At 38.3% G+C, this 24,737-nt stretch overlaps 3 protein-coding genes across 5 annotated transcripts in view; all 3 read left to right on the top strand.

The window, feature by feature from the left end:
- LOC309667678 (olfactory receptor 10A4-like) overlaps positions 1-23,665 on the top strand; it is a gene marked incomplete at its 3' end in the record, with an annotated part of 55,558 nt that extends 31,893 nt beyond the window's left edge. Inside the window, 3 exon segments of the mRNA XM_082476410.1 lie at positions 22,286-23,162; positions 23,166-23,291; positions 23,294-23,665. Of these exon segments, the coding sequence (XP_082332536.1) occupies positions 22,689-23,162; positions 23,166-23,291; positions 23,294-23,665 (972 nt within the window). The 5' untranslated portion in view covers positions 22,286-22,688.
- Positions 1-24,737, top strand: part of ZNF215 (zinc finger protein 215) — a gene marked incomplete at its 3' end in the record, with an annotated part of 111,457 nt that overhangs the window by 31,893 nt on the left and 54,827 nt on the right. The window contains exon 1 of one of the 3 annotated variants that reach the window (XM_082476338.1): positions 23,803-23,914. The exons of the other annotated variants lie outside the window; for them this stretch is intronic. Of the gene's footprint in view, positions 1-23,802; positions 23,915-24,737 lie in introns of those variants that run through there. 3 annotated transcript variants of the gene reach the window in all.
- Positions 1,608-22,292, top strand: LOC309667679 (olfactory receptor 10A2). The gene has a single exon (XM_082476411.1). It carries the CDS (start codon positions 11,622-11,624, stop codon positions 12,573-12,575), a length of 954 nt encoding a protein of 317 aa, XP_082332537.1. The 5' UTR covers positions 1,608-11,621; the 3' UTR covers positions 12,576-22,292.

Raw genomic sequence — 24,737 nt, forward strand, 5'->3', positions numbered from 1 at the left:
AACAACAAAATACACATTCTTCTCAAGTGCACATGGAACATGCTCAAGGATACTTCATATGTTAGGGCACAAAACAAGTCTTAATAAATATAAGAATATTGAAATTATATCAGGCATCTTTTCTGACCACAGTAGTATGAAACTAGAAACCAATTACAAGAAGAAAACTGGAAAATTCACAAATATATGGAGATTAAACACCATGCTACTGAACAACCAATGGATCAAAAAAGAAATATAAAGACAAATTTTTAAGAAATACCTTGAGACAAATGGAAATGGAAATACACATAAAAAAAACTTATAGAATGCAGCAAAAGAAGTTCTAAGTGGGAAGTTCATAGCAATAAATGGCTATAATAAGAAACAAGAAAGGTCTCAAATAAACAACCTAACTTTGAACCTCAAGGAACTAGAAAAAGAGGAACAGATGAATCCCAAAGTTAGTAGAAGGAGGGAAATAACAAAGATCAGAGTGGAAATAAGTGAAATAGAGACAAAAAGAGAATACAAAAGATCAAAGAAACTAAGAACTTGTTTCTTGAAAAGAAACACTAAATTGGCAAATCTTTAGCTAGACTCCCCAAGAAAAAAAAAGAGAGAGGACTCAAAATCAGAAATGAAAGGGGAGATGTTACAACTGATACTACAGAAATACAAAGGCTCATAAGGGATTACTACAAGCACTCATATGCCAACAAATTGGACAAATGGGTAGAAGAAGAAATGGATAAATTTTCAGAAACATACAGTCTACCAAGACTGAGTCATGAAGCTATAGAAACTCTGAACAGACCAATTACCAGCTAGGAGATTGAATCAGTAATCAAAAACCTCAAAAAACAAAAGTCCAGGACTAGATGGCTTCACTGGTGAATTCTACCAAACATTTAAAAAAGAATCAATACCAATCCTTCACAACCGTTTACAAAATATATGAGGAGGGAACACTTCCCAACTCATGTGAGGTCAGTATTACCCTGACACTGAAACCAGGAAAAACAATGTTTGTGAATAAGGACAAGAGAGGTAAAAATTGACTGTACAGGTAAGAAGAGGTCAGACCGTTCAGAACTTCTTTTTGACCATGTGATAGATTTTAGATATTAATCTAAATGCAGTGGACCACCATTGAAGCATATTAAGCAAGGGGCAATTTTTAAAAAAAGTTAACTATGTCTACTGGGTAGATAATTTATTGTTAAGTGGCAAGAATGTAAAGAGAGACTAGTATAGGAATGGCAGAAGATCAGGTAAAAGCTGATGATGGTTTAGGATTGAAAAGGTGTCAAGGCCTATACTCATATTTCTTGCATGAGCAATCATGTTGATAGAGATACCTTTCACTGAAATGGTAAAGTAAGGAGGACAAGCGTATATGGCTGTAGAGGCATGGCTGTGTGTGAGAGAGGTCAAGAATTTAGTTTCCAGTTTCTCAAAGAGAATACAATATAGTGTATGTTTAAAGTAATATAATAAATACTGAAAGATTCGGTAAAACCGCAGTAACGGTTACTGAACCCAGCTCAATCCAAGTGTAAGAACTTTCAGTCCAGTGGGGAGCAGACATATAAACATTAGGACAATAGGTAATAATACATGCATAATGGTTAGAAGTAGTAGCAAAGTAAGAAGTATAAGAAGGAATGGGAGCCAAGGTTTAAGATTGTATGTGAGCTAGGCATTCCAAGACAAATAAGTAGTAAGTGCAAAGGGTACAGAAGTAAGTCTTCTTATGTGTAAAAGTGTAAACTCTGAAGCCAAAATGCCTGGGTTGTAATCCTGACTCTCTTCCTGAGTAGCTGTAAGACACTGGACAAATAACAGCATATCTTGACTCCGTGTCATCTATAAAATACAGATAATCACAGCACCTATTTCATTGCATTGCTATGAGGTTTAAATGAATTAATATATGTAAAACACTGTTGGACACTTAAGAAGCACTGTGGAAATGTTCATCATGCTGATATAATCATGATAATGGCGATGGTGATAGCAGTGGTAATAATGATGAAAATAACATGGGAGAGATGTCTGGAGGAGATGAGGGTGGGGAGATAGGCAGGGGCCAAATATTCAAGAGTCTTCTATGCTAGGACTCTGAAACTTATTGTGAACTATCTTCATTAAAAAGTTTTAAGCATGAAGTAACAATCAGCTATGTGTTTGGAAAGACTTTCCTGGTAGTATTGTGGAGAATGGGTGGCTAGGGGACAAAGTCTGTGGGATGGAGACCAGTCAAAAGGCTTATACAATTGTCCATGAACCACAAACTCAGGGCAACACAAAATTACTTCTTAATCTCAGAACTTGAAGTCCTCCATCAAAATGGGTCAGCAGAGAAAGCAGTAAGCAGACCTGACTGATAAGAGGAAAATCACTGCTTCCCTGGATCCCACCCACTCCTGTAAGCCTGCAGGCCAGTGAGGACTTGAGCTTCAAAGCTGGCCTGCTTGCCAGCAGGAGTTCATTAAGTGTGGCTGTGCAGCCTGAGGTCATTAGCCCTCTCCCCAGATCTGATCTTGTCTGTTCACCTAAGCTCTCCCTCCAGGCCCCAAGAGGAGGCCACTGGGAGCCTCCCTCAACTGTGTTCCCTGAACAGCAGTGTGTCTCATTAACAGCTTTTTAATGAGGTCATGGTCTGTGACTGCTCATTAATAGGCTGGTTAGTCTGCAACCCCAGCGGTGGAAGAGACTGAGGATAGAAGCCAGGGGGAACAGAGCTCAGCCCAGCTAGAGCTGAGGAGAGGGAGAGAGAACTAACTCCCTTTAGGGAGAGATTCCAGCCCTGTACTCTTGGGTCTCCAGGGTCCCTTCCAGCTCTCAGTGACTATGACTCTGCAGATTGAGGTCTGCAGGGACCAGGGACAGGGGTGGGAGGAATTTCAACAGAGTCCAGTGACCCCAGGCTTGGACCAGCTCTTGGTCTAGAGAGACACTTGAGGAAATCAAGTACTCTTCAGGTTTTCTTTGATGCTTGTGTAAAGGGAATTTCCCTCTTGAAACTTTTTATCATCTTGCCTTCCATAATCATGGATTCCTTTGCTACCCCCTACATGCCCAAGGGCAGATTCTTTGTGCTATTTTCCAAGTCCTTTTAAACTATACTGGTCCTAGGAGTTCAGTTGTTGGCCCTCTTCTCTCTTCCTTGTGTACTATCTCTTAGAGATCCCACCATTGCCAGGGTTTCAACAAATCACTACCGTGAGATGAAACTTCGGTATTGGCTTATATCTCCCACCAGGATTATTAGTAGTGCCTCCTAATTGGTCTCCCAGCCTCCAGTCATACAGAAGACTTTCATATACACCCCATTCTCATTCATCCTTCTCACCGTCTCCAGAGTTCTTTCTAAATACATATGTGATGATCTGTCATAATCATGCTTTAAATCCTTACAATTCATCCTCATCTTCACAATGAAACTATGTTCTTAGCATGTCATACAAGCCCATGTATAGTCCAGCTCAAGCTTATCTTTCCAATCTCGTTCTTTCCATACCCCAACCCTGCAGTTGAATGCATAGTCAACAACTGTCACACTGATCTATTTTCTTTCCCCTTATACCAAGCATTTCTAGTTTCTCTAAGCATAGCCTTTTTTTATTCTCCTCGACAATTTAGAGTCTGAAAAACCTGGATTCAAATCCTGTGTCTGGTACTTAACAGCTATGCACGTTCATAAAAATAACTCTAAATATCTATCCTTATATTTCATAATCTGTACATGGGATATAATATAATTATGTAGCACATTCATAACCAAAATTAATAACATAATAATATATAATAAAATTAAAATTACGTGAGCCAACCACTTCCACTAATGGAGCTGTATGATCTTTCTGTAGTATCTCTTTCAATTCAAAGGGGGGGGATTGGTTATGTAAAATTCTCAAGGATGTTTGCTGTAATTGTAACATGAGAAATCTACTTAAATTCTATCTCCTCCCAGGAAGCAGGGTGAATTAAGTAACTAACATTTATTGACAGAAAAATATGTTACATATTTTAAAATAAAGTATTAATTATTCCTCACGGGTTTCATCACAATTTTTAAAATAGGATACTTGTTTCAAAAAAGCAAGTAACTTGTTTAATTGTCACAGCAATTTAAGTGTCAGCAAGAATATTAATCTAGGTATGAATCCAAAATATCATGTACTTTAAGATTGGGATTGACATATATACACTAATATGTATAAAATGGATAACTAATAAGAACCTGCTGTATAAAAAAATAAATTCAAAAAATTCAAAAAAATAAAATAAAATAAAAATATTGCATATTCCTTCTTCTAAAATACAGAGGTAGAAGCTCAAAAGAAGTTATATGAAATAAGTAAATAAAATAATGTTTTACACGGAGATTAAAAGAGCTCTTAGGAGAGTGAAAATTAGCAAAGAAAACAAAACACAACAAAGAACAATGTTGAGATCAACTTCAGTGGAAATTATCTGATCTATTGTGTGATGAGCTATTTCTTTGGGAGAACTAGAAGTACTTATAAAATTACTTTTATTTTCTGAATGAAGAAGATACCTGGCACAGAGTAAGTGTTCAATAAATGGTAGAAATTATTACTAACCTGTTGTATCTTTACACAATTTTTTCTGTCTAAAATTCCTCCGTCTCACCACCTCCTCCCCGTACTAAGTTAATTTATACTTATCTTTCAAGATTCAGCTCTAATTTTATTCTTTGGAATACAATTCTAAATGTTTTTCTTCTAGAAACACTCTCTAATTCCCCTAGATAAAGCTGAGGTCACTTGCCTTTGTCATACATATCTTGGTCTTATATTACTACTAAAGCATTTAAGATAATGTAATTAATTGTATTTTACATGCATATCTATCAGGAGAGTATAAGGACAACCTCTCATTATGTTCAAATTCCTTTGCCTGGCACTCACTAATACTCAATAAATGTCGAAATGAATGATTAAGTCCCAGATCATTACCTCTAGCAGTGATCTCTCACCCAAATGTGTTTCATGTTTCCATGTGCCTCCAAGACATTTCTGCTTAGGCAGCAAGGTATCTATCTAGCACAATGCTCTCAAACTAATGTATGAAATAAACTTTTATGAAGGATGCTTCCTTCTCCCTAATAACAGTGACAATAAACACAGCAAAGATATTTTCCACTAATTTTCTCCCCAAAATGTTCTTTTGCTTGTAAATATGTTTTCCTCAAAAGCCCCCCAAATTTTAACCCCCAAAGCCCACCAGAACTGTTATCCAAAATGTCCACAAAAAGATGTAAACATGACTATCCCTTTACTAGTAAACATACGTTGTTTGTGAGGGTTTATTTCCATACACTGATATAAACAACTCACCCAAAAGTGATAACTATCTGCTGTACTCCAAAGTTTTAAACAATTTATGTTACCCATAACGTAACGTATGAGGACACTTTGAGTACCAACAATCAAGGATGAATGATGTACCCATGAGTCCATAGAAAGAGAAAGAGGTGCACTTGAGTGCTCAGGCACCCTACTCAGCATAAAAGTCCAAACCATGCAGAACATGGATTAAGCATCGGAGCTTGTTGAAAGCGTGCTGAGCTGGTTAGCGGAGGGTTACCTACAGATGGTAAGTCAACTCCAACCCCTGTGTGGTATGCCTACATGATGAAATTCTGAACTCATGGTTACTTTGAATAAAACACAAACTCATTCTCCAGTCACTACATCTAGTCAATTTTTTTCTTATTACTTACACTTCTTTTTTATTTAATTTTTCATTGATTTATTTTTACATTCCATCAAGGAACATGTATATACCGAGTTCTGAGAGTACAGTGGTGAACATACGTGCTGCTGTTTAGTTAGTGCTCATCCAGCTAAATGGGTCAGAGAAGTAAACAGATGATTATGAAATTAAAACATCATTCAAGGTACTTTACTCTGCTCTAATGCTACAACTTGATAATCGGTATCATAGGAGTATACAACCAGTCTTCAACTCCTGCAAATTCTTCCTTGGCAACATTTTTTATTCATCCCTGTTAATTCCCATTGCCATTGCCATTGCCATTGGCTTGTTACTTATTCCTCTTTTTGATTCCCCCTTTTGTTGCCACATTCTTTCACTTAATCAGTGAACATTTACACACTGAATCTTGAAGGTACAACAAAAAATGAACAAGGTGCTGCCCTCTAAGAGCTCCTATGCAAAGTGCTTTACTGTGTAATAGTTCTACACTTTGATAAGTGCTATCATGGAACTATTCAACCAGTCTCTAAATCCTGCTAATTCTTCCTTGGCAAAATTCTTCCACATCCTTTGTTTGAATTCTCATTTACATTGCCACTGCCATTGGCCTAGCCAGCCCATTGTTCCTGAATTATTACTATATAAGCTTCCTCACTATTCTCATGGCTTGCATTCTTTCTTCCGAATCGTCCTTTACACTCACTGCTAAGTACTGATTTACAGAATCCCTCAATTAAGAGAGGATTAAACAAAGAATTCACAAATAAATATATAATTATACAATGCTACCACTGCTATGAAGTAAACTAATAAAATTCTCTGAAGAAGAATAAATGGTACTCCTAAGACAAGGAGGTCAGGGAACTCTTTTCTGAGGAAGTAACAACAGAAAATCGGAAAGTGGCATCAGAAAATTGAGTAGGAGTTAACCAGGTGAAAGTTAGGAGGAAAAACATTAGAATCAAATGAATTAACCTATGCAGAGATCCTAATGCAGGAAAGTTTAGTGAATTAGTGGAAAAGAAGGAAGCCAATCTGACAAACATTAAGTGTAATTGCAGAAATGGTGATGATAGCAGTAATCAAAGTGATGTGGTCATCTTACAGTCAACTGGAATGCCCCTTCCTCTCCCTGATGGAAACCTTCAAGTCTCAAGTCAAACAGTAGTTTGATGAAAACTGCTTTATATGACATACACCAAGGCTTGGAATGTTTTCTATACTTAATCGCATTTCCTTTTCACAACAGGTATTGGGACATGGAGTAATTTTAATATCTTTCTCTAGGTCATAAGGCTAGAAATTAATAGGGGAGGAACCAGAATAAAAGTGTTGATTTGTTTCAAGTGTCTTTTATTTTTATTAAAAATTTAATAAATGTGCATAAAATTAATTAAGTACAAAATAATATACAATCAAAATACCTCCCTCTCAGAGTTGACCTCTGTTCTTCCCCACTTTCCTTGCCCAAAGGCAACAACTATTATCAATTCCTTGAGTATCTTTTGAGAAATTTACTGTTTACATATTTTATATGTAGGTTTATAATATTTATTTCTATTAAATAGATGTAATTTGTGTAATGTGTATACAATATCCTTCACCCTGCTTTTTTTCAAATAAAAATTTATCTTGGAGTTTATCCTACATTAATATATTCATAGTTACATAGTATTGCAGTGGAAAACCTACAATTTTTAATCAGTTGCCTATTGATGGAATTAAGACAATTTTTACAATATTTTACTGTTAAAAATTGTACTATAACAAGAAACAGTATAACCTTTCCTGTGTCTAAAATTGTATGACTCTTAAAGCCTGAATCACTAGCTCTATCCCGTACTGCTCTCTAGGCTTCTCAAAAGCCAGTAGCCTCAAGTCACTTGATCAACCTTTGGACAAGGGCTTATATCTTCTGCTTGTACAACTTCTTTAACAATGACCAGCCTACTATTAACAAAAAGACAAAAAGATCCTGTAATAAAGGAAGTCTATTTAATTGAGCCCTTTCTTTCAGCAGTTTTCTATTTCTTCCATCCTGGATTTTGTGTATAGCAACTACTTAGTCTTAAGTTCTTAATTGTTTATTTGTTCAGTGCCTGACTTCCCCCATTTGAATGTAAGCTTTATGAGCACAGAGACTTTGTTTTGTTCATTGCTCTCTCTAAGGGTCTATAACAATGCTTGTCATGTAGTAATTAGTCAGTAGTTGTTTTGAACAATTACTGGCTATTGGGAAAGTTATTATAACATGATATTCATGATATAGTAATAGATATGCTGTAATAGAGTACATTAACATCCTTGTTAATATATCCCACCCCATCATACCAACCCTGTAAAATAAGCATATTATCTTTGCCTAAGCAATATGGAAACAGAAACCCAGAGAGTTTAATAAAATTGCTAGGCATCACAAACCAGAGAGTTCTAGTGCTGGGGTTAACTTAGGTCACTCAGAATCCAAAATGTGTGTGCTTTTCTCTACACAATCCTACATTCCTAGAGTATGGTTTTCCTTTCTTGAACTTCATCCAATTGCATCTGACGTTCCTTAGGGTCCCAAAAGACAGTGGAGTCAAGAAAGGTCAGTACCCTTGAGGAAGGGAAGGAAGAGGAGCTAAGGTGAGCCCAGAAACACCTGGGGGAAAATACAGATGCTAGCCCTTCACCTGGCCCTGAGGACAAAAGAGGCACAGCTGGGAATAGATCTCCTAAGTCAGGACCGGGAGCATGGCCAACCCATCTAGTCTGCTCACTCATGCCTGACACAGAGAAGGCAGCAGTGACCTGAATTCAGGTCCAACTGCAACTGCACCTCATATGGAACTCAAATCCACAATCTTAGGGCTGCAACATCACAACTCATCTCAGGACTTAATGAAGCTCAGCTTCTTTATGTCTTGGCACAGAAGGAATTCAGCAAGAGGCAAAGTGATAGGTAAGAAGTAGATTTATTAATATAAGATGCTCGTGGCAGGCAAGAGGGCTCTGCCCCCAGAACTAAGTGGACTACATTTTTATAATCAAAGGAAAAGTGGGGAGGGGGAGAAGACCACCTTCTTCCTCTTCCTTTGTAAAGATGTTTCAGGAAAATGGGGCACAAGAGGATGGTCATGTCCCAGGTCTCAGGCAAGTTCCTGGGATGTGCCACCAAGTGAGGGTCCTTGGCTTCATGCAGGAAAGAATTCAAGAGTGATCCATAGTAAAATGAAAGCAGGTGTATTGAGAGAGCTACACATTCCATAGGCAGAATGAGGTCCAACTCAGAAGGCGAGAATGGTCCTGAAATATGGGGTGACTAGCTTTTATGGGCTGAGTAATTTCATAGGTTAACAAGTGGGAGGATTATTCCGACTATTTTGGAAAAGGGGCAGAGAATTCCAGGAGTTGGGTCATCACCCACTTTTTGGCATTTTACTGTCGGCCTCAGAACTGTCATAGTGCCTGTGGAGTGTCATTTAGCATATGCTAACGTAGTACAGTGAGCACATTGTAATACAGTACGGCTCAAGGTCCACTGGAAGTCGTATCTTCTGCCACCTCGGGCTTGGTTGGTTCTAACCAGTTTTTGTCATAACCGATTTTTCTCAACGGCTGTGTTATTCTTTAAGGATTGTGCCCTGTTCCATTCCCTCCTGTCTCACAGCTGTTAATTGTTCATCCAGGACAGGAAGTAAGACCTCCCTGGTTCCTCTTCTGGTCCTTCTGACAGCAGAACCAGAGTTCCTCAAACACTCAGGGGCGTGTGTGAAGCATAGGTGTCAGGCAGAGCTGAACAAGGCAGATATCCCTATTGGGCACAGGTAAGGCTCTTACCAAGGGATGAAACAACCAGGGGCCCCTCTCCAGATTCGGTTGCTCAACTAGACAAGGTTTGGCAGGGTTTGTCATGACACCTAATTCTATTCCTATGTCCACACTGGAAAGATCTTATCATTTTTCACCTTCCTGAGCCTCAGTTTCCACTTTCTGTGTCATAAGATAAGTGAGATCTGAGACCACAAGAAGATTGAGATTACCCAGGTTATTTTCCAGTTCTGACTGTAAAGCATTCTGGCTCAGAAAAATTCCAGTCTCTGCAGCTTTGACAGAACATATACCTCCTGAAGTCTTGAGTGTCCTCTAATTAACTCAGGGAAGACTTGCCTCACTGGAACATGCACAAGGTAGATCACATCAAGTACACTATTTCTTTAGGACAATTCTATGGGTGCAGAAAGCCTAGAAGAGAGGGTTCCTCCTCCTGGGACAGTCAGCTAATGATTAGCAGAAGAATGTTCTGGAAGTTTTGGAGGGACTAGCAGGGAGCCTGAAATGTCTTTTGATTGTGTTATGTGGTTTTGCTTTTTTCTTTTTATTTGTTTCCTGCCTGAATGCTTAAAGGAAATTTTCCCTATCCTAAAATTTTTTTAAAATAAATAACACAAAGATCAAGACATATTGGTATATTTCCATTATTTTCTGTGTGTGTGTATATTAAGGAATGCTTTCAGTTTAAAAAAAAAAGCTCAGTGATTTTTATTTTTTATAGTATTTTCACAATTTCAATTTTATATTTTCATAATAAAGTACACCCTAGATGTTCTACACATCTTTAGCCAACTTCATTTTCATCCCTATTGCTTAGAAAGCCATCAGAGAATTTATTAGGTGTCCCTACTCCTTATACATTCCCCCCAACAAGATACCGTATACTTACTGTATCAAGACCTTCATTGTGATTTAATATAATTGATTATTTAAATATCTCCTCCATTAGATTCTAAGCTTCAGAGAGAAATCAATCATCACATTGCCAGTACCTCAACAGAAGTGGAATAAATATTGAATTTTTTCATAGCATTTAAGATTCCAGCTCTTATTTAATATAGTCCAAGTTAATTGTTTATTCATGAGTATTATCTTTCAAACATTCACTCTAATGTTCTTCTTATTTTTCACAGAATTTTTGTGGGAATATGTTTCTTCTTTCCAATTTGTCCACTTTAGAAAGAGAAGTATTTGGAATCTCCTGGGACACACTCACTATCTACTTAGTTGTACTACAGTACTCCTCTCAGATCTTAATTTTGAAAGCCAGTGGATATTCTGGGTCCTGACAATGAAATGTCAATTACAGCTTTGCTGGACTGAGGAGAAAGATCCTAAGGTTGTTACCTCATAATCTGATTAGGCAAGAAGGAATAGGCATTATATGATATAAAATACTATACAGCTCTTACATGGAAAGGAGGGGAAAAAGTGCATTAAGACTACTACATTCTATAGACATTCTTCCTACACACCCCCTTGCCACTTTTTCTCCTAGTTGAGTCACCTCAAAACAAAACATGAAAAAACACGACTTTTTCTACTGTATACACTCTCAAGTTATCTTAGGATTGAAGTCTTTAAATGTACACAAAAAAGGTAAGTACAGCTTTGGGCAGTAGATGGAGAAGATAAACACCATGAATCTTTGAAGAAGGGGGATACATAATAGGTATACATGGAAAATTTATACTGTTTTCCATCTAACTCCACTTCATTTCCTCAGGACACCTTTCATTTAACCCTGCTAAAAAGGTATTAAGTGTGCAGCAGAAAATGGATGTGTGTGAATATGATCCAAGTTGTTTTAGCAAATATGGTAACAAAGTGGAAAATGGATCACAAAGAATAAGAGTGGGGAACATTAAGCCATTGTCCTTTTCAGAGCTCAGGCTCTGGCCTTTCTTCCTTGTGTCTTTATTCTTAGACAACACAAGGCCCTTTCTCTTGCAACTGAAATCCTCATCTTGCCTCTTTCCCTGACACTAAGAAGGAGTCTGAAACACAAATCCAGAATCTGACTCTTCCAATCAAGAATCTCTCTCTATGACCACAGCTCGGAATTCATTCCTATATCAATGGCTGAAGGAAACTGGACAAGATTTAGTGAGTTTATCCTCATGAGTTTCTCTTCCCTACCTGCTGAAATACAGTCATTACTCTTCCTGACATTTTTAATCGTCTACCTGGTCACCCTGCTGGGAAACAGCCTCATCATTCTGGTTACCTTGGCTGACCCCATGCTGCACAGCCCCATGTACTTCTTCCTCAGGAACTTGTCTTTCTTAGAGATTGGCTTCAACCTAGTCATTGTGCCCAAGATGCTGGGGACTCTGATTGCTCAGGACACAACCATCTCCTTTCTTGGCTGTGCCACTCAAATGTATTTCTTCTTCTTCTTTGGGGTTTCTGAATGTTTCCTCCTGGCCACAATGGCATATGACCGCTATGTAGCCATCTGCAATCTCTTGCACTACCCAGTCATCATGAACCCTTGGACACGGGCAAAACTGGCTATTGCCTCCTGGTTTCCAGGCATTCCCATGGCTACTGTGCAGACCACGTGGCTCTTCAGCTTTCCATTCTGTGGCACCAACAAGGTGAACCACTTCTTCTGTGACAGCCCACCTGTGCTGAAGCTGGTCTGTGCAGACACAGCACTGTTTGAGATCTATGCCATTGTTGGAACCATTCTGGTCGTCATGATACCCTGCTTGCTGATCCTATGTTCCTACACTTGCATCATTGCTGCCATCCTCAAGATTCCATCAGCTAAAGGGAAGCACAAAGCCTTCTCTACCTGCTCCTCCCACCTCCTTGTTGTCTCCCTTTTCTATGTATCTTTAAGCCTCATCTATTTCCGTCCTAAGTCCAATAATTCTCCTGAGAGCAAGAAGGTGCTATCACTGTCCTATACTGTTATGACTCCCATATTGAACCCCATCATCTACAGCCTGAGAAATAATGAGGTGAAGAATGCCCTTGGCCGAACATTCTACAAGGCCCTTGGCCTTAGAGACTGCATCCCATAGACATTAAGAAAAAGATTAGAGTCTTTCGAATAGGGAACAATCAGTTTGATATTTAGAATTCCTCTGCCTCTGCCTATCTCCATTATGATGAAACCCAGCTGCTGAAATGACTATTGGAAAGCTTTGGAAAGCTCAGTGAAAACAGAGGTAGTTTAGACCTGTCACTACCACCTGGAAACCTCCTCTGCCTGCCCATTATGGACTTACATTCTTTTTCTTATCATCATTTTAACACTTCTGTGGCCAAATAATTCCAGATATTCACATTCCTGTGTTCACACTGTGAACAGTATGAAACTGCTTATAATCCTAACATGGGAACACACATAATAAAAGAGGGCACAACCCATCAAAAATCACCTTGCGACTTTGTCTTCCTTTGGGCAAATCTGACTGCATTCATCAGATAGGAAACCCTATGAGTCCTCCCAATGCATAACTCTCCTCACTGCCTTATTTTAGTTCTCATGTCCTTGAGGGAGTGTTAGTTCCTTCAAGCTCACTCGTATGTATTGTATGGATATAGGAAAGTGGGTCAATAATTCCCATACCTATACCTTTATAGGTCCAACAATGATTTATTCCTCATTCTATTTATCCCAGGAAGAATGACCTGAGCTTCCACAGGCTCTCTCTCTAGATTTGGGGTTTCAGTGGTTATTTGTTTAATGATCATTCTTAATCATTAACTTAGGTTCTTACACCTTGTTGAAGTAATATCATAAATTTCAGTCATGATGCTGCTTTCATTAAGGATTAAAATGGATCCAGCTAACTCCAGCTTAGCTCTTCTTTAACCACAAAAAGATTCCTCATTCTTTTTATAACTTCATAGTACTCTGCTTTGTAGATACACCATAGTTTATTTAATGAGTCTTTTACAATTACAAAGAATAGCTTTATGCATGTGCCTTTTAATGCTTTTGCCAGTGTATCTGACATATGGAAATCTAGAAATTGGATTTATTGGGCCAAGTGTAAATACATATATAGTGTTACTATATTGGCACATTTCCCTCCAAATTGATTGTACCATTTTATACTCTCAACAGCAATTTATGAGAGTTCTTGTTTCCTCACAGACACATCAATAATATTTGTCATCAATCATTTGCAATTTTGCTTATATAATAGGTAAAGAAACATAATTAAATTTTAATTTGAATAAATTTTGAAGAATACAGAGGGAATACGTGAGTAAATCAGAGAAAAGTCATGCATTTCATTTAGACTTCTGGGTTCATAGGTTAGACGATTAGCAGTTGGTGATGTCTTGGTACTCTATTTTCTCTACTCAAAAGGTTCTTTTGACCTTCATTTTAGCCAAATCCATCTCATCTTTCATGGTCTACTGCAATTCCTCAAGCAGCATAAATTGCTCATCCTACATGCATCTATTCTAAGTTTGTCAATACACAAGTTAAATTCTGTGTCTACTATCCTCTACTTATTTTTACATGTTTGTCTTCCCCCAATGTACCTGTAACTCTTTGAAAATGAATGCTGCATAAATGTTTCTGTTTTACTACAACATAGGCATTCCTGGAAACCTTATGTTCTGCAAAACTCACACTAAAATACTATGGAGAAATAAGATTAAGGCAGATCACTCAAAATATATGCAAATTTGAAGCCAGAGCATTAACAGAAAGAATAACTGGTACATGGAGAGACAACATAGACTGTCCAGGCATGCAGCTCAGAGAGGCTGGAGATTGCCACAGTAGATAGTCAACATGCACAAACAGTAGAATAAAATTGCCAACAATGGTTTATTTAGAAAAAGAGTATTTGGTGCTGAGACAATGCAGATGGATGTGATGCTCTAAACCAGTGGGGCAGCCCTTATATGGCCACGGGAGTCAGTACCACTTTCCAGGAGCCACAAGCTACACAGAGCAAGGGGTGCCCCTTTCTGTGGATGAAGCCTAAGGTACAGGCATACCTTTAAAATTCTCTTAAAAACAGCTAAGAGAGCTCCTGATGTCAAGGTATCAGGACATTTACTTAGATATTGAAGACTATCACTTTACTCAATCTATTCTGATTTGCTTTGCCCAATTAAAAGTTACATACAATGAAATTATTTCCCTTTTTTTCAATAGTATATGCAAGATAAGTAAGTGAATGGATAATCTAGCTGAGAAATGATGATGACTTGGAATAGAGTGGTATTAGTAGAAATTAATTCAAAATATCTTTTACAGGAAAAATTGATAGGACTTGATGGTGGATTGCATGTGGAGAAATATACCACTCAAGAGTAGAGGGTTGATTCTAGAGCTAGACCAGTTCCTATGGTAGAGTACAGGTGTTCTGAAAGTCTAGGGGAGATCCATAAAAGAGGTACAAGAGAGATTTTTTTTCCAGAAAAGTCAAGCCTAAAGCTTTTTCCTTCATATCCCTGTTATGAATCCCCTTTCACTTTTTAGGAACATCCACCGAAACATGCAGTAACTGATCTTCCCTTGTGACCAGATACTTCCATCATAGGCCAGGTTACCCCAGAATCGGATATGGAGCCAAGGATTCAAGTACAAGTGATTTATTAAGGAGAAACCATTAAATGAGTGGGAAAAGTAAAAGGGGAATAGAGAACAAGATAAGCAAAATAATTTCAGGGGAAATCCCAGTTCCCTTCTGGATCTCCAGAGCATAAATAAATCACAGAGTTTGTTCTGCTTCAGGTCATAGGAAGGAGGCCTTTTCATACTCCCAGTTGTAGGGAAGAGGGAGAACTAAAGCCAGGTCGCCAGTGCCCGGGGGCATTCTTCTGAAGGTCTCATTTACAAGCTATTAGAAGTTAAGCTTGCAGAAGCTGACACAGAAGGTTGCACTGAGCTGGGCAAAATGAATCAAGAGGATTAAGGAGGAACTCCAACAGCATCCATTACAATCTGCCCTTCAGACATGCTTTCCATCATCTGAGTGTTTTGAGTCAACAAAAGACTCCAAGCTTTTAATCAAAACATTAAAAAATGACCACTAAAGAAATGGCCACTGAAACCCCAAATCTTTTTGTTTTTTTTAACATCTTTATTGGAGTATAATTGCTTTACAATGGTGTGTTAGTTTCTGCTTTATAACAAACTGAATCAGTTATACATATACATATTTCCCCATATCTCTTACCTCTTGCATCTCCCTCCCTCCCACCCTCCCTATCCTACCCCTCTACGTGGTCACAAAGCACCAAGCTGATCTCCCTGTGCTATGCGGCTGCTTCCCACTAGCTATCTATTTTACGTTTGGTAGTGTATGTATGTCCATGCCACTCTCTCACTTTGTCCCAGCTTACCCTTCCCCATCCCCATATCCTCAAGTCCATTCTCTAGTAGGTCTGCAACTTTATTCCTGTCTTCTAGGTTCATCCACCTCACTACAAATAACTCAGTTTCGTTCCTTTTTATGGCTGAGTAATATTCCATTGTATATATGTGCCACATCTTCTGTATCCATTCATCTGTTGATGGACACTTAGGTTGCTTCCATGTCCTGGCTATTGTAAATAGGGCTGCAATGAACATTTTGGTACATGACTCTTTTTGAATTATGGTTTTCTCAGGGTATATGCCCAGTAGTGGGATTGCTGGGTCGTATGGTAGTTCTATTTTTAGTTTTTTAAGAAACCTCCATACTGTTCTCCATAGTGGCTGTATCAATTTACATTCCCACCAACAGTGCAAGAGGGTTCCCTTTTCTCCACACCCTCTCCAGCATTTATTGTTTGTAGATTTTTTGATGATGGTCATTCTGACCGGTGTGAGATGATATCTCATTGTAGTTTTGATTTGCATTTTTCTAATGATTAATGATGTTGAGCATTCTTTCATGTGTCTGTTGGCAATCTGTATATCTTCTTTGGAGAAATGTCTATTTAGGTCTTCTGCCCATTTTTGGATTGGGTTGTTTGTTTTTTTGATATTGAGCTGCATGAGTTGCTTGTATGTTTTGGAGATTAATCCTTTGTCAGTTGCTTCATTTGCAAATATTTTCTCCCATTCTGAGAGTTGTCTTTTCTTCTTGTTTATGGTTTCCTTTGCTGTGCAAAAGCTTTTAAGTTTCATTAGGTCCCACTTGTTTATTTTTGTTTTTATTTCCATTTCTCTCGGAGGTGGGTCAAAAAGGATCTTGCTGTGATTTATGTCATAGAGTGTTCTGCCTATGTTTTCCTCTAAGAGTTTGATGGTGTCTGGCCTTACAGACACCTTAGGTCTTTAATCCATTTTGAGTTTATTTTTGTGTATGGTGTTAGGGAGTGTTCTAATTTCATTCTTTTATATGTAGCCGTCCAGTTTTCCCAGCACCACTTATTGAAGAGGCTGTCTTTCCTCCACTGTATATTCTTGCCTCCTTTATCAAAGATAAGGTGACCATATGTGCGTGGGTTTATCTCTGGGCTTTCTATCCTGTTCCATTGATCTATATTTCTGTTTCTGTGCCAGTACCATACTGTCTTGATGACTGTAGCTTTGTAGTATAGTCTGAAGTCAGGGAGCCTGAGCTCCGTTTTTCTTTCTCAAGGTTGCTTTGGCTATTCAGGGTCTTTTGTGTTTCCATACAAATTGTGAAATTTTTTGTTCTAGTTCTCTGAAAAATGCCATTGGTAGTTTGATAGGGATTGCATTGAATCTGTAGATTGCTATGGGTAGTAGAGTCATTTTCACAATGTTGATTCTTCCAATCCAAGAACATGGTATATCTCTCCACCTATTTGTATCATCTTTAATTTCTTTCATCAGTGTCCTATAATTTTCTGCATACAGGTCTTTTGTCTCCTTAGGTAGGTTTATTCCTAGATATTTTATTCTTTTTGTTGCAATGGTAAATGGGAGTGTTTTCTTAATTTCACTTTCAGATTTTTCATCATTATTGTATAGGAATGCAAGAGATTTCTGTGCATGAATTTTGTATCCTGCTACTTTACCAAATTCATTGATTAGCTCTAGTAGTTTTCTGGTAGCATCTTTAGGATTTTCTATGTATAGTATCATGTCATCTGCAAACAGTGACAGCTTTACTTCTTCTTTTCCAATTTGTATTCCTTTTATTTCTTTTTCTTCTCTGATTGCTCTGGCTAAAACTTCCAAAACTATGTTGAATAATAGTGGTGAGAGTGGGCAACCTTGTCTTGTTCCTGATCTTAGTGGAAATAGTTTCAGTTTTTCACCATTGAGGATGATGTTAGCTGTGGGTTTGTCATATATGGCCTTTTTTATGTTGAGGTATGTTCCCTCTATGCCTACTTTCTGCAGGGTTTTATCATAAATGGGTGTTGAATTTTGTCAGAAGCTTTCTCTGCATCTATTGAGATGATCATATGGTTTTTCTCCTTCGATTTGTTAATATGGTGTATCACGTTGATTGATTTGCCTATATTGAAGAATCCTTGCATTCCTGGGATAAACCCCACTTGATCATGGTGTATGATCCTTTTAATGTGCTGTTGGATTCTGTTTGCTAGAATTTTTTGAGGATTTTTGCTTCTATGTTCATCAGTGATCTTGGCCTATAGTTTTCTTTCTTTGTGACATCTTTGGTATCAGAGTGATGGTGGCCTCATAGTATGAGTTGGGGAGTGTTCCTCCCTCTGCAATATTTTGGAAGAGTTTGAGAAGGATAGGTGTTAGCTCTTCTCTAAATGTTTGATAGAATTCGCCTGTGAAGCCATCTGATCCTCGGCTTTTGTTTGTCGGAAGATTTTTAATCACAGTTTCAATTTCAGTGCTTGTGATTGGTCTGTTCATATTTTCTATTTCTTCCTGGTTCATTCTTGGAAGGTTGTGCATTTCTAAGAATTTGTCCATTTCTTCCAGGTTGTCCCTTTTATTGGCATATAGTTGCTTGTAGTAATCTCTCATGATCCTTTGTATTTCTGCAGTGTCAGTTGTTACTTCTCCTTTTTCATTTTCCAGTTCTATTGATTTGGGTCTTCTCCCTTTTTTTCTTGATAAGTCTGGCTAATGGTTTATCAATTTTGTTTATCTTCTCAAAGAACCAGCTTTTAGTTTTATTGATCTTTGCTATAAGAGTATTTTAAAATCCTGGAGGAACACAAGGGAGAGAGTAATTAATTATATCCAGTTGGGGATAGGAATGGTCAGAAAAGGTTTTATTAGGAAGTTGACATTAGATTTTGGGTTAAAGAATGAATATCAATATGGTTTATCTGCGTTTCACTAAGGCATTTGATGAACTCTTTCACGAGACCTTTGTTACTATGTTAAAGAGATATGTTGCAGATGACAGTACCTATAACTGTGTTTATTTTATTTATTTTTTTTTAATAGAATTTTTTTTTAAATTTATTTATTTATTTATTTTTGGCTGCTTTGGGTCTTCGTTTCTGTGCAAGGGCTTTCTCCAGTTGCGGCGAGCGGGGGCCACTTTTCATCGCGGTGCATGGGCCTCTCACTGTCGTGGCCTCTCCCGTTGCGGAGCACAGGCTCCAGACACGCAGGCTCAGTAGTTGTGGCGCACGGGCTTAGTTGCTCCGCAGCATGTGGGATCTTCCCGGACCAGGGCTCGAACCCGTGTTCCCTGCATCGGCAGGCAGACTCTCAACCACTGCGCCACCAGGGAAGCCCCCATAGCTGTGTTTATTTATACCCAACACATGTCTGAAATCATTTAAAGTCGCTGATAGAAAAAAAGAGATAGCGTTGCTATTTGCCCAAAGAGTAGAGATTAAAAATTTGTGTCAAACCATTTGGGAATATAGCTTAAGTGATGTGCCCCTAAGATTTGGCTCTGTCCTAAGAAATATTTTGATTAAATATTTGAAGGAATTGGACATTTATGGCACACTGAGTGATGCAAAGCTGTTATAATGGAGTAAAGCTTTAAAAATGTCTTTTCAGCACATAGCAAAAAAAATTAAACAAAATAAATATACCTTGGAAGATAAAACCTATAAAACACACACACACACACACACACACACACACACACACACTCATCTTATATGACTGTTGGCTCAACTAGAGATCCAATAGTATCATCAAACTGCTTTGAAAAAAGTTAAACCTTAGGCTACATTAATTACTAAACACCTAGAGTTAAGCACTCTGCTGTGTGCAAAAGAGACAATGATAAATGAATACATTTGTACTCATGATGTTAATAATTATATAACATAAATAGATGTACACATACACAATTATAAAAATGCTCTAATAGCAGTTTACACAAAGTGTTAAAAGAGAGTAAAAGAATAATCCCTTGATTTGGCCAAGGGAGGACAAGGAAACTTCACAAAGAAAATGATTTTTCTGATGAGAGATGAGCAGAAAAGTTATACATAATTGCAGAAAGATGTTTCCGAGGATAGAGAGCCACATGCACAAAGGCAAGGAGGGGTGAGAGAACACGATGTGTGCACAGAACAGAAAGTATTTTGGTGTGATCAGAGCATCAGCTCTGTAGGGGATTTCAAACTGGAAAAATAAGCAGAAATCAGAGAAAAAGACCTTGTCAAGGGTTGTACTTATTCCAGGAACAGTAGGGAGTGATTGAAAGACAGTGAGCAGGTAAATAACCCTATCCGAGTTGCTGTCAGGTCACATACAAGTGAAGGATGGTTTGAAGAGAATGAGCTGGAATCAGGTTCCTACAGTATTCCAGGCCAAAGAAAATAAGAACCAGAACCGAAAGCTGTGGTGATAGGGATGGAGAAGGTGATACTGAATCAGTGTTTAGGAAGAAAAATAATCAAATTTGGGGGATGAATTAAAGGATTTTTATCCCAGTTCCTGGGTTACACAGCCAGGTGGTATCATTTCCTGAAATGAGGTAGATAAAAGCAAGGAGGTTAGGGAGGAAGAAGATGATGAGCGTAATTTATGACTCTTATCACTATTTAAATCTAAGGCTGTATTGTTGATGTATGTAGTCTTTTGTGTCTAAATTCCTTATGAATGTGGCTCACTATGCCTACACTCTGCCTATATAGATATTTCCCTGATTATTTTCCATATCTTCTTCATTCTTCATTCAATAACAATTTACTGGGCATCTACCGTGCAAGGCGTTGGGATAAAAAGTTGATTAACACAATCTCTTCTCTCAAGGAGTATACCACCTAGAATATGAGATGAAGACATGTATTCATGATTATTCTAAGATAAGGACTGTAAAAGTATTTCAGGTCTCCAGTGGTGCTAATACCTAGAAATGCTCTGTCCTTCTTGAAATTGTCTTACTTTTTTCTCCTTTGCTTCCATCCTATGCCAAACGCTCCACCTTAGTCTCACCTGTGAGCTTAGATTCATTCCCATTCTTAGAGAGTGGGTGAAAGTGCCACCTGACAGGCAAATCCATGGCTTAGAGTCAGACTGACCAGGATGCATATCCTGATGCCATTTGCTGGCCGCCTAACTTTGGGAAAATTACTCCACTTCTCTGTGCCTCAGATTCCTTGGCTGTAAAGTGAAACTAATAATAGTCCCTACATCTTCCGGTAGTTGTGAGACAACCATAACACTTGCAAAATGCTCAGAGTACTGTCTGGTACTTACTTGGTGCTCAATAAATGTTCATTCTTACTATAAAAATAAATAAGATATCAAAAAAAGTTTTCATAAAAGAAGTGATGGCCAGCTTGAGGTTTCTAAAATGAATAGGAATCAGCAAAAATTTTTAAATAAATCTTTCTCGCTATTTTTACTCTTTACCTTCCTCTTTCCTTCACCACCTTGACTTCATGTCTTGCACCTGCTCAGGATTTTACTTAAAAACCATCTCAGTGAAATCTTCTATGACACCCCCCACACCCTAAATCCTATCTTCTCTACTGCTTTATTCTTCTCCGTTATTCTTGTCACCATCTAACATACTATATATTCTATTTACATAATTTGTTATTAATCTGTCTTCCCTATTAGAAGGTGAGTTGTATGAAGGCAGAGATTTTTGTTTGTTTTATTTACTAACATATTATCTTCAGTATCTAGAGCAGTGTCCGGCACACAAAAGATAATCAATATTTATTGAATAAATTATTTTTTTTCTCTTAGGGATTGAAAAGAAAGGGCTACAGCGAGTTTGGGCAATGGGTTAGATAAGAAGTAGATATTGGAAGGTAGATTTAGCTTCATATCATAATAATTGTAATGTTTAGCATTCATTAAGCATGTATTATAAGCCAGTCACCATATTACGTGATTTAGATTTATTCCTTCATTTAAGTTTATAGTCATCAGAAAAATTTTCAGAGTCCCAATTTTGAAGCTTAGTTATTGATGCAGTGGTGAAACCTTCTGATTCTTTTTCACAGGATTTAATAGTATTAGTCAAGCTTGAATATTTGAGTTGGTCTTTATTTATATGTAAAATTTGTTTCATATTTCTTGAGAGTCAAGACATAAGTCAACCAGTGGAAGCTAATGAAAGGGTGTATACAGAACACAGCTGGACTCTCTCTATTGTCTGACAGTATCTTGAGTCTGTGTTCCCTTTGTCTGATCACATATAACCACGTGGAGAATATTTAGCCCAGTGATCAAGATAAACCGCAACTTCTATATTATGCATCTTCTTGCTTAAACTACAATTGTTTGAGTTTAGAAATGAAGATGTCTCTAATATGCTGAACTCTTCTCAAGTATGAGCTGCTCCCGATTAGGACACATTCAGGTCTTCTCCTCAGGGATCACTGGTAGTTGTTGGTTCACTTTCCTTGACTTTCTCCTTCCCACCCTTTCGTTTTGCAGAAAACATGCCCTGGCTCACCTCACCACCCTTCTGTGCATTAAGACCCCTCCCTTCAGAAATGGTTGGCCTGGCTTCTTTTTAGCACCACTGACTGCTGAAGAGAGATAGAATAGGAGGACAAAAGTGAAGCTGTGACTTTGAACATCCTCTGTCAAGCAAAGAAAAGTTGAGACATTATAGATATATACGGTGTGCCTGAGTTCAGTCTGAAAAAAAGTTAGTATTCTTCAAAAAATATTGTGAATCCCTTAGACTTGTTTTTTACATTTTGGAAAGTACAGCTGTTTGACCTTCAACAACTATAACAAGAGGTTGAAGAATGAGGCCACAGGAGTTTCCCTTTCTAAGGGTGTAATAGAGGCCTAAATAACATACGGGGACTTCCACCTTCCTGGAGTGTGGATGCCCAATGAAATCCTGGGCAGAAAAATAACATGGGGAAACTGGATAATTGTCAATGAGTTTCTTCTTGTGGGCTTCTCAGCCCTGTCCTCTGAGCTACAAGCTCTGTTGTTTCTCCTTTTTCTGATCATTTACCTGGTTACCCTAATGGGAAATGTCCTCATAATCCTGGTCACTACAGAGGACTCTGCCCTCCAAAGTCCTATGTACTTCTTCCTCAGGAACTTGTCTTTCCTAGAGATAGGTTTCAACTTGGTTTTTCTGCCCAAGGTGCTGGGGACCGTGATCATCCAAGACACAACCATCTCCTTCCTTGGCTGTGCTACCCAGATGTACTTCTTCTTCTTCTTTGGAGCTGCTGAGTGCTGCCTCCTGGCCACAATGACATATGACCACTATGTAGCCATCTGTGACCCTTTGCGCTACCCAGTCATCATGGGTCACAGGGCCTGTGCCCAGCTGGCAGCTGCCTCCTAGTTCTCAGGATTTCCATTGGCTACTGTGCAAACCACATGGATTTTTAGCTTCCTTTTTTCTGGCCCCAACAAGGTGAACCATTTTTTCTGTGACAACCTCCCTGTCATTGCACTGGGCTGTGCTAATATACCTCTCTGTTTGAACCGGAGGCTCTGACAGCCACTGTCCTTTTCATCTTCTTCCCTTTCTTGTTGATCCTGGGGTCCTATGTCTGCATCCTGTCCACTATCTTCAGGATGCCCTCAGCCAAGGGGAAGTGCAAAGGCTTCTCCACCTGTTCCTCCCACTTCCTGGTTGTCTCCCTCTTCTACAGCACTGCCATCCTCACATACTTCAGACTCCAGTCCAGCACCTCTCCTGTGAGCAAGAAGCTGCTGTCACTGTCCTACAGGGTGGTGACTCCCATGTTGAACCCCATCATCTACAGCTTAAGAAATAGTGAAGTAAAGACTGCACTGAGGTGGACCATCCACAGGACCCAGGACCCTCAGAAACTATGACTGACTTAGATGGAAACTGAGGGGGTAGAATGCAAGGACAAAGGAAAGAAAAGCACGTTCCTCAAATAAGTCTTTTGTCTCTACTCTTTCCAGGAGCCACAGTATACCCACTGGGATTTTGGACTTTCCACTGGGAATGAAAGAACATGAGTGATGAATGAACTTCAGTAGGCCCAGTATTCTCTGGGACTGGGGTACCAATGTCTCTGAGGATGCTACTAGTTTACACAAATTAGCAGCCTACCGAAGGTTGACAGTTTCACTACAATTTGCCATTTTTTAATTTGTTTTAACTTTTCTTGAACTTCTTCATCCATGTCGTTTTATAATTTTCTGCTTTGCTTTCTTCTATATGTCCAAAAACTCTACTGGTAGCTCAAAGATCTTTTTGTTTATGAGATAAAGTAATGATAATAAATAGTAGAGTTTGTTTCATTCTTTCGCTCATTTTTAAAACAAATTTTGAGTTTAAACTCAAACTTTCAAATTTTCAAAAATTTCAAAACTCAAATTCAAAATTTCAACAAATTTTTATGCAGCGTTCAGCATGTGTCAGAGCTTATTTAGACCCTGAAGACACATGGGTGAATAAAACAGACTAATTTCTTGCCTCGTGGAATTTATATTCTAATGAGAAAGAAAGAAAATAAAAAGATACTTTAAATCCTCCACTGTCTTGTAAGGTACACATGTTTAGAGGGCTATCAATTGAGGACTTTTTCTGCTACCATAATTGGTCTGTGCCTCATCTGGAGAAAGACTACTTCGCATTGATGACTACCTCAATCTCAAATTATACACCTTGGATATGAGAGTTACTTGACAGAAAGGGTGTAAAGGAATTCCAAGTTAAGTATAAGTGGATAAGTGATGGGAAACTGCTGTGAATAACCCAAAGATTTTTTGTTTTCTAGATTTTTTGGTAATGTTATTGTGATTGGATGAAATCAACTCTCCTTTTTAAACGTACATATCCCTCAACCAATTTAACAGCCCCTCTTTTGATTTTGTCAGGGAACATAGTCTGGTTCTGGATTCTTGGCAAAGAGCAGACTTGGGACACGGGCACCAT

The sequence above is a fragment of the Balaenoptera physalus genome (genome assembly GCF_965194825.1).
Source record: "Balaenoptera physalus genome assembly, chromosome: 10".
Classification (NCBI taxonomy): Eukaryota; Metazoa; Chordata; class Mammalia; order Artiodactyla; family Balaenopteridae; genus Balaenoptera; species Balaenoptera physalus.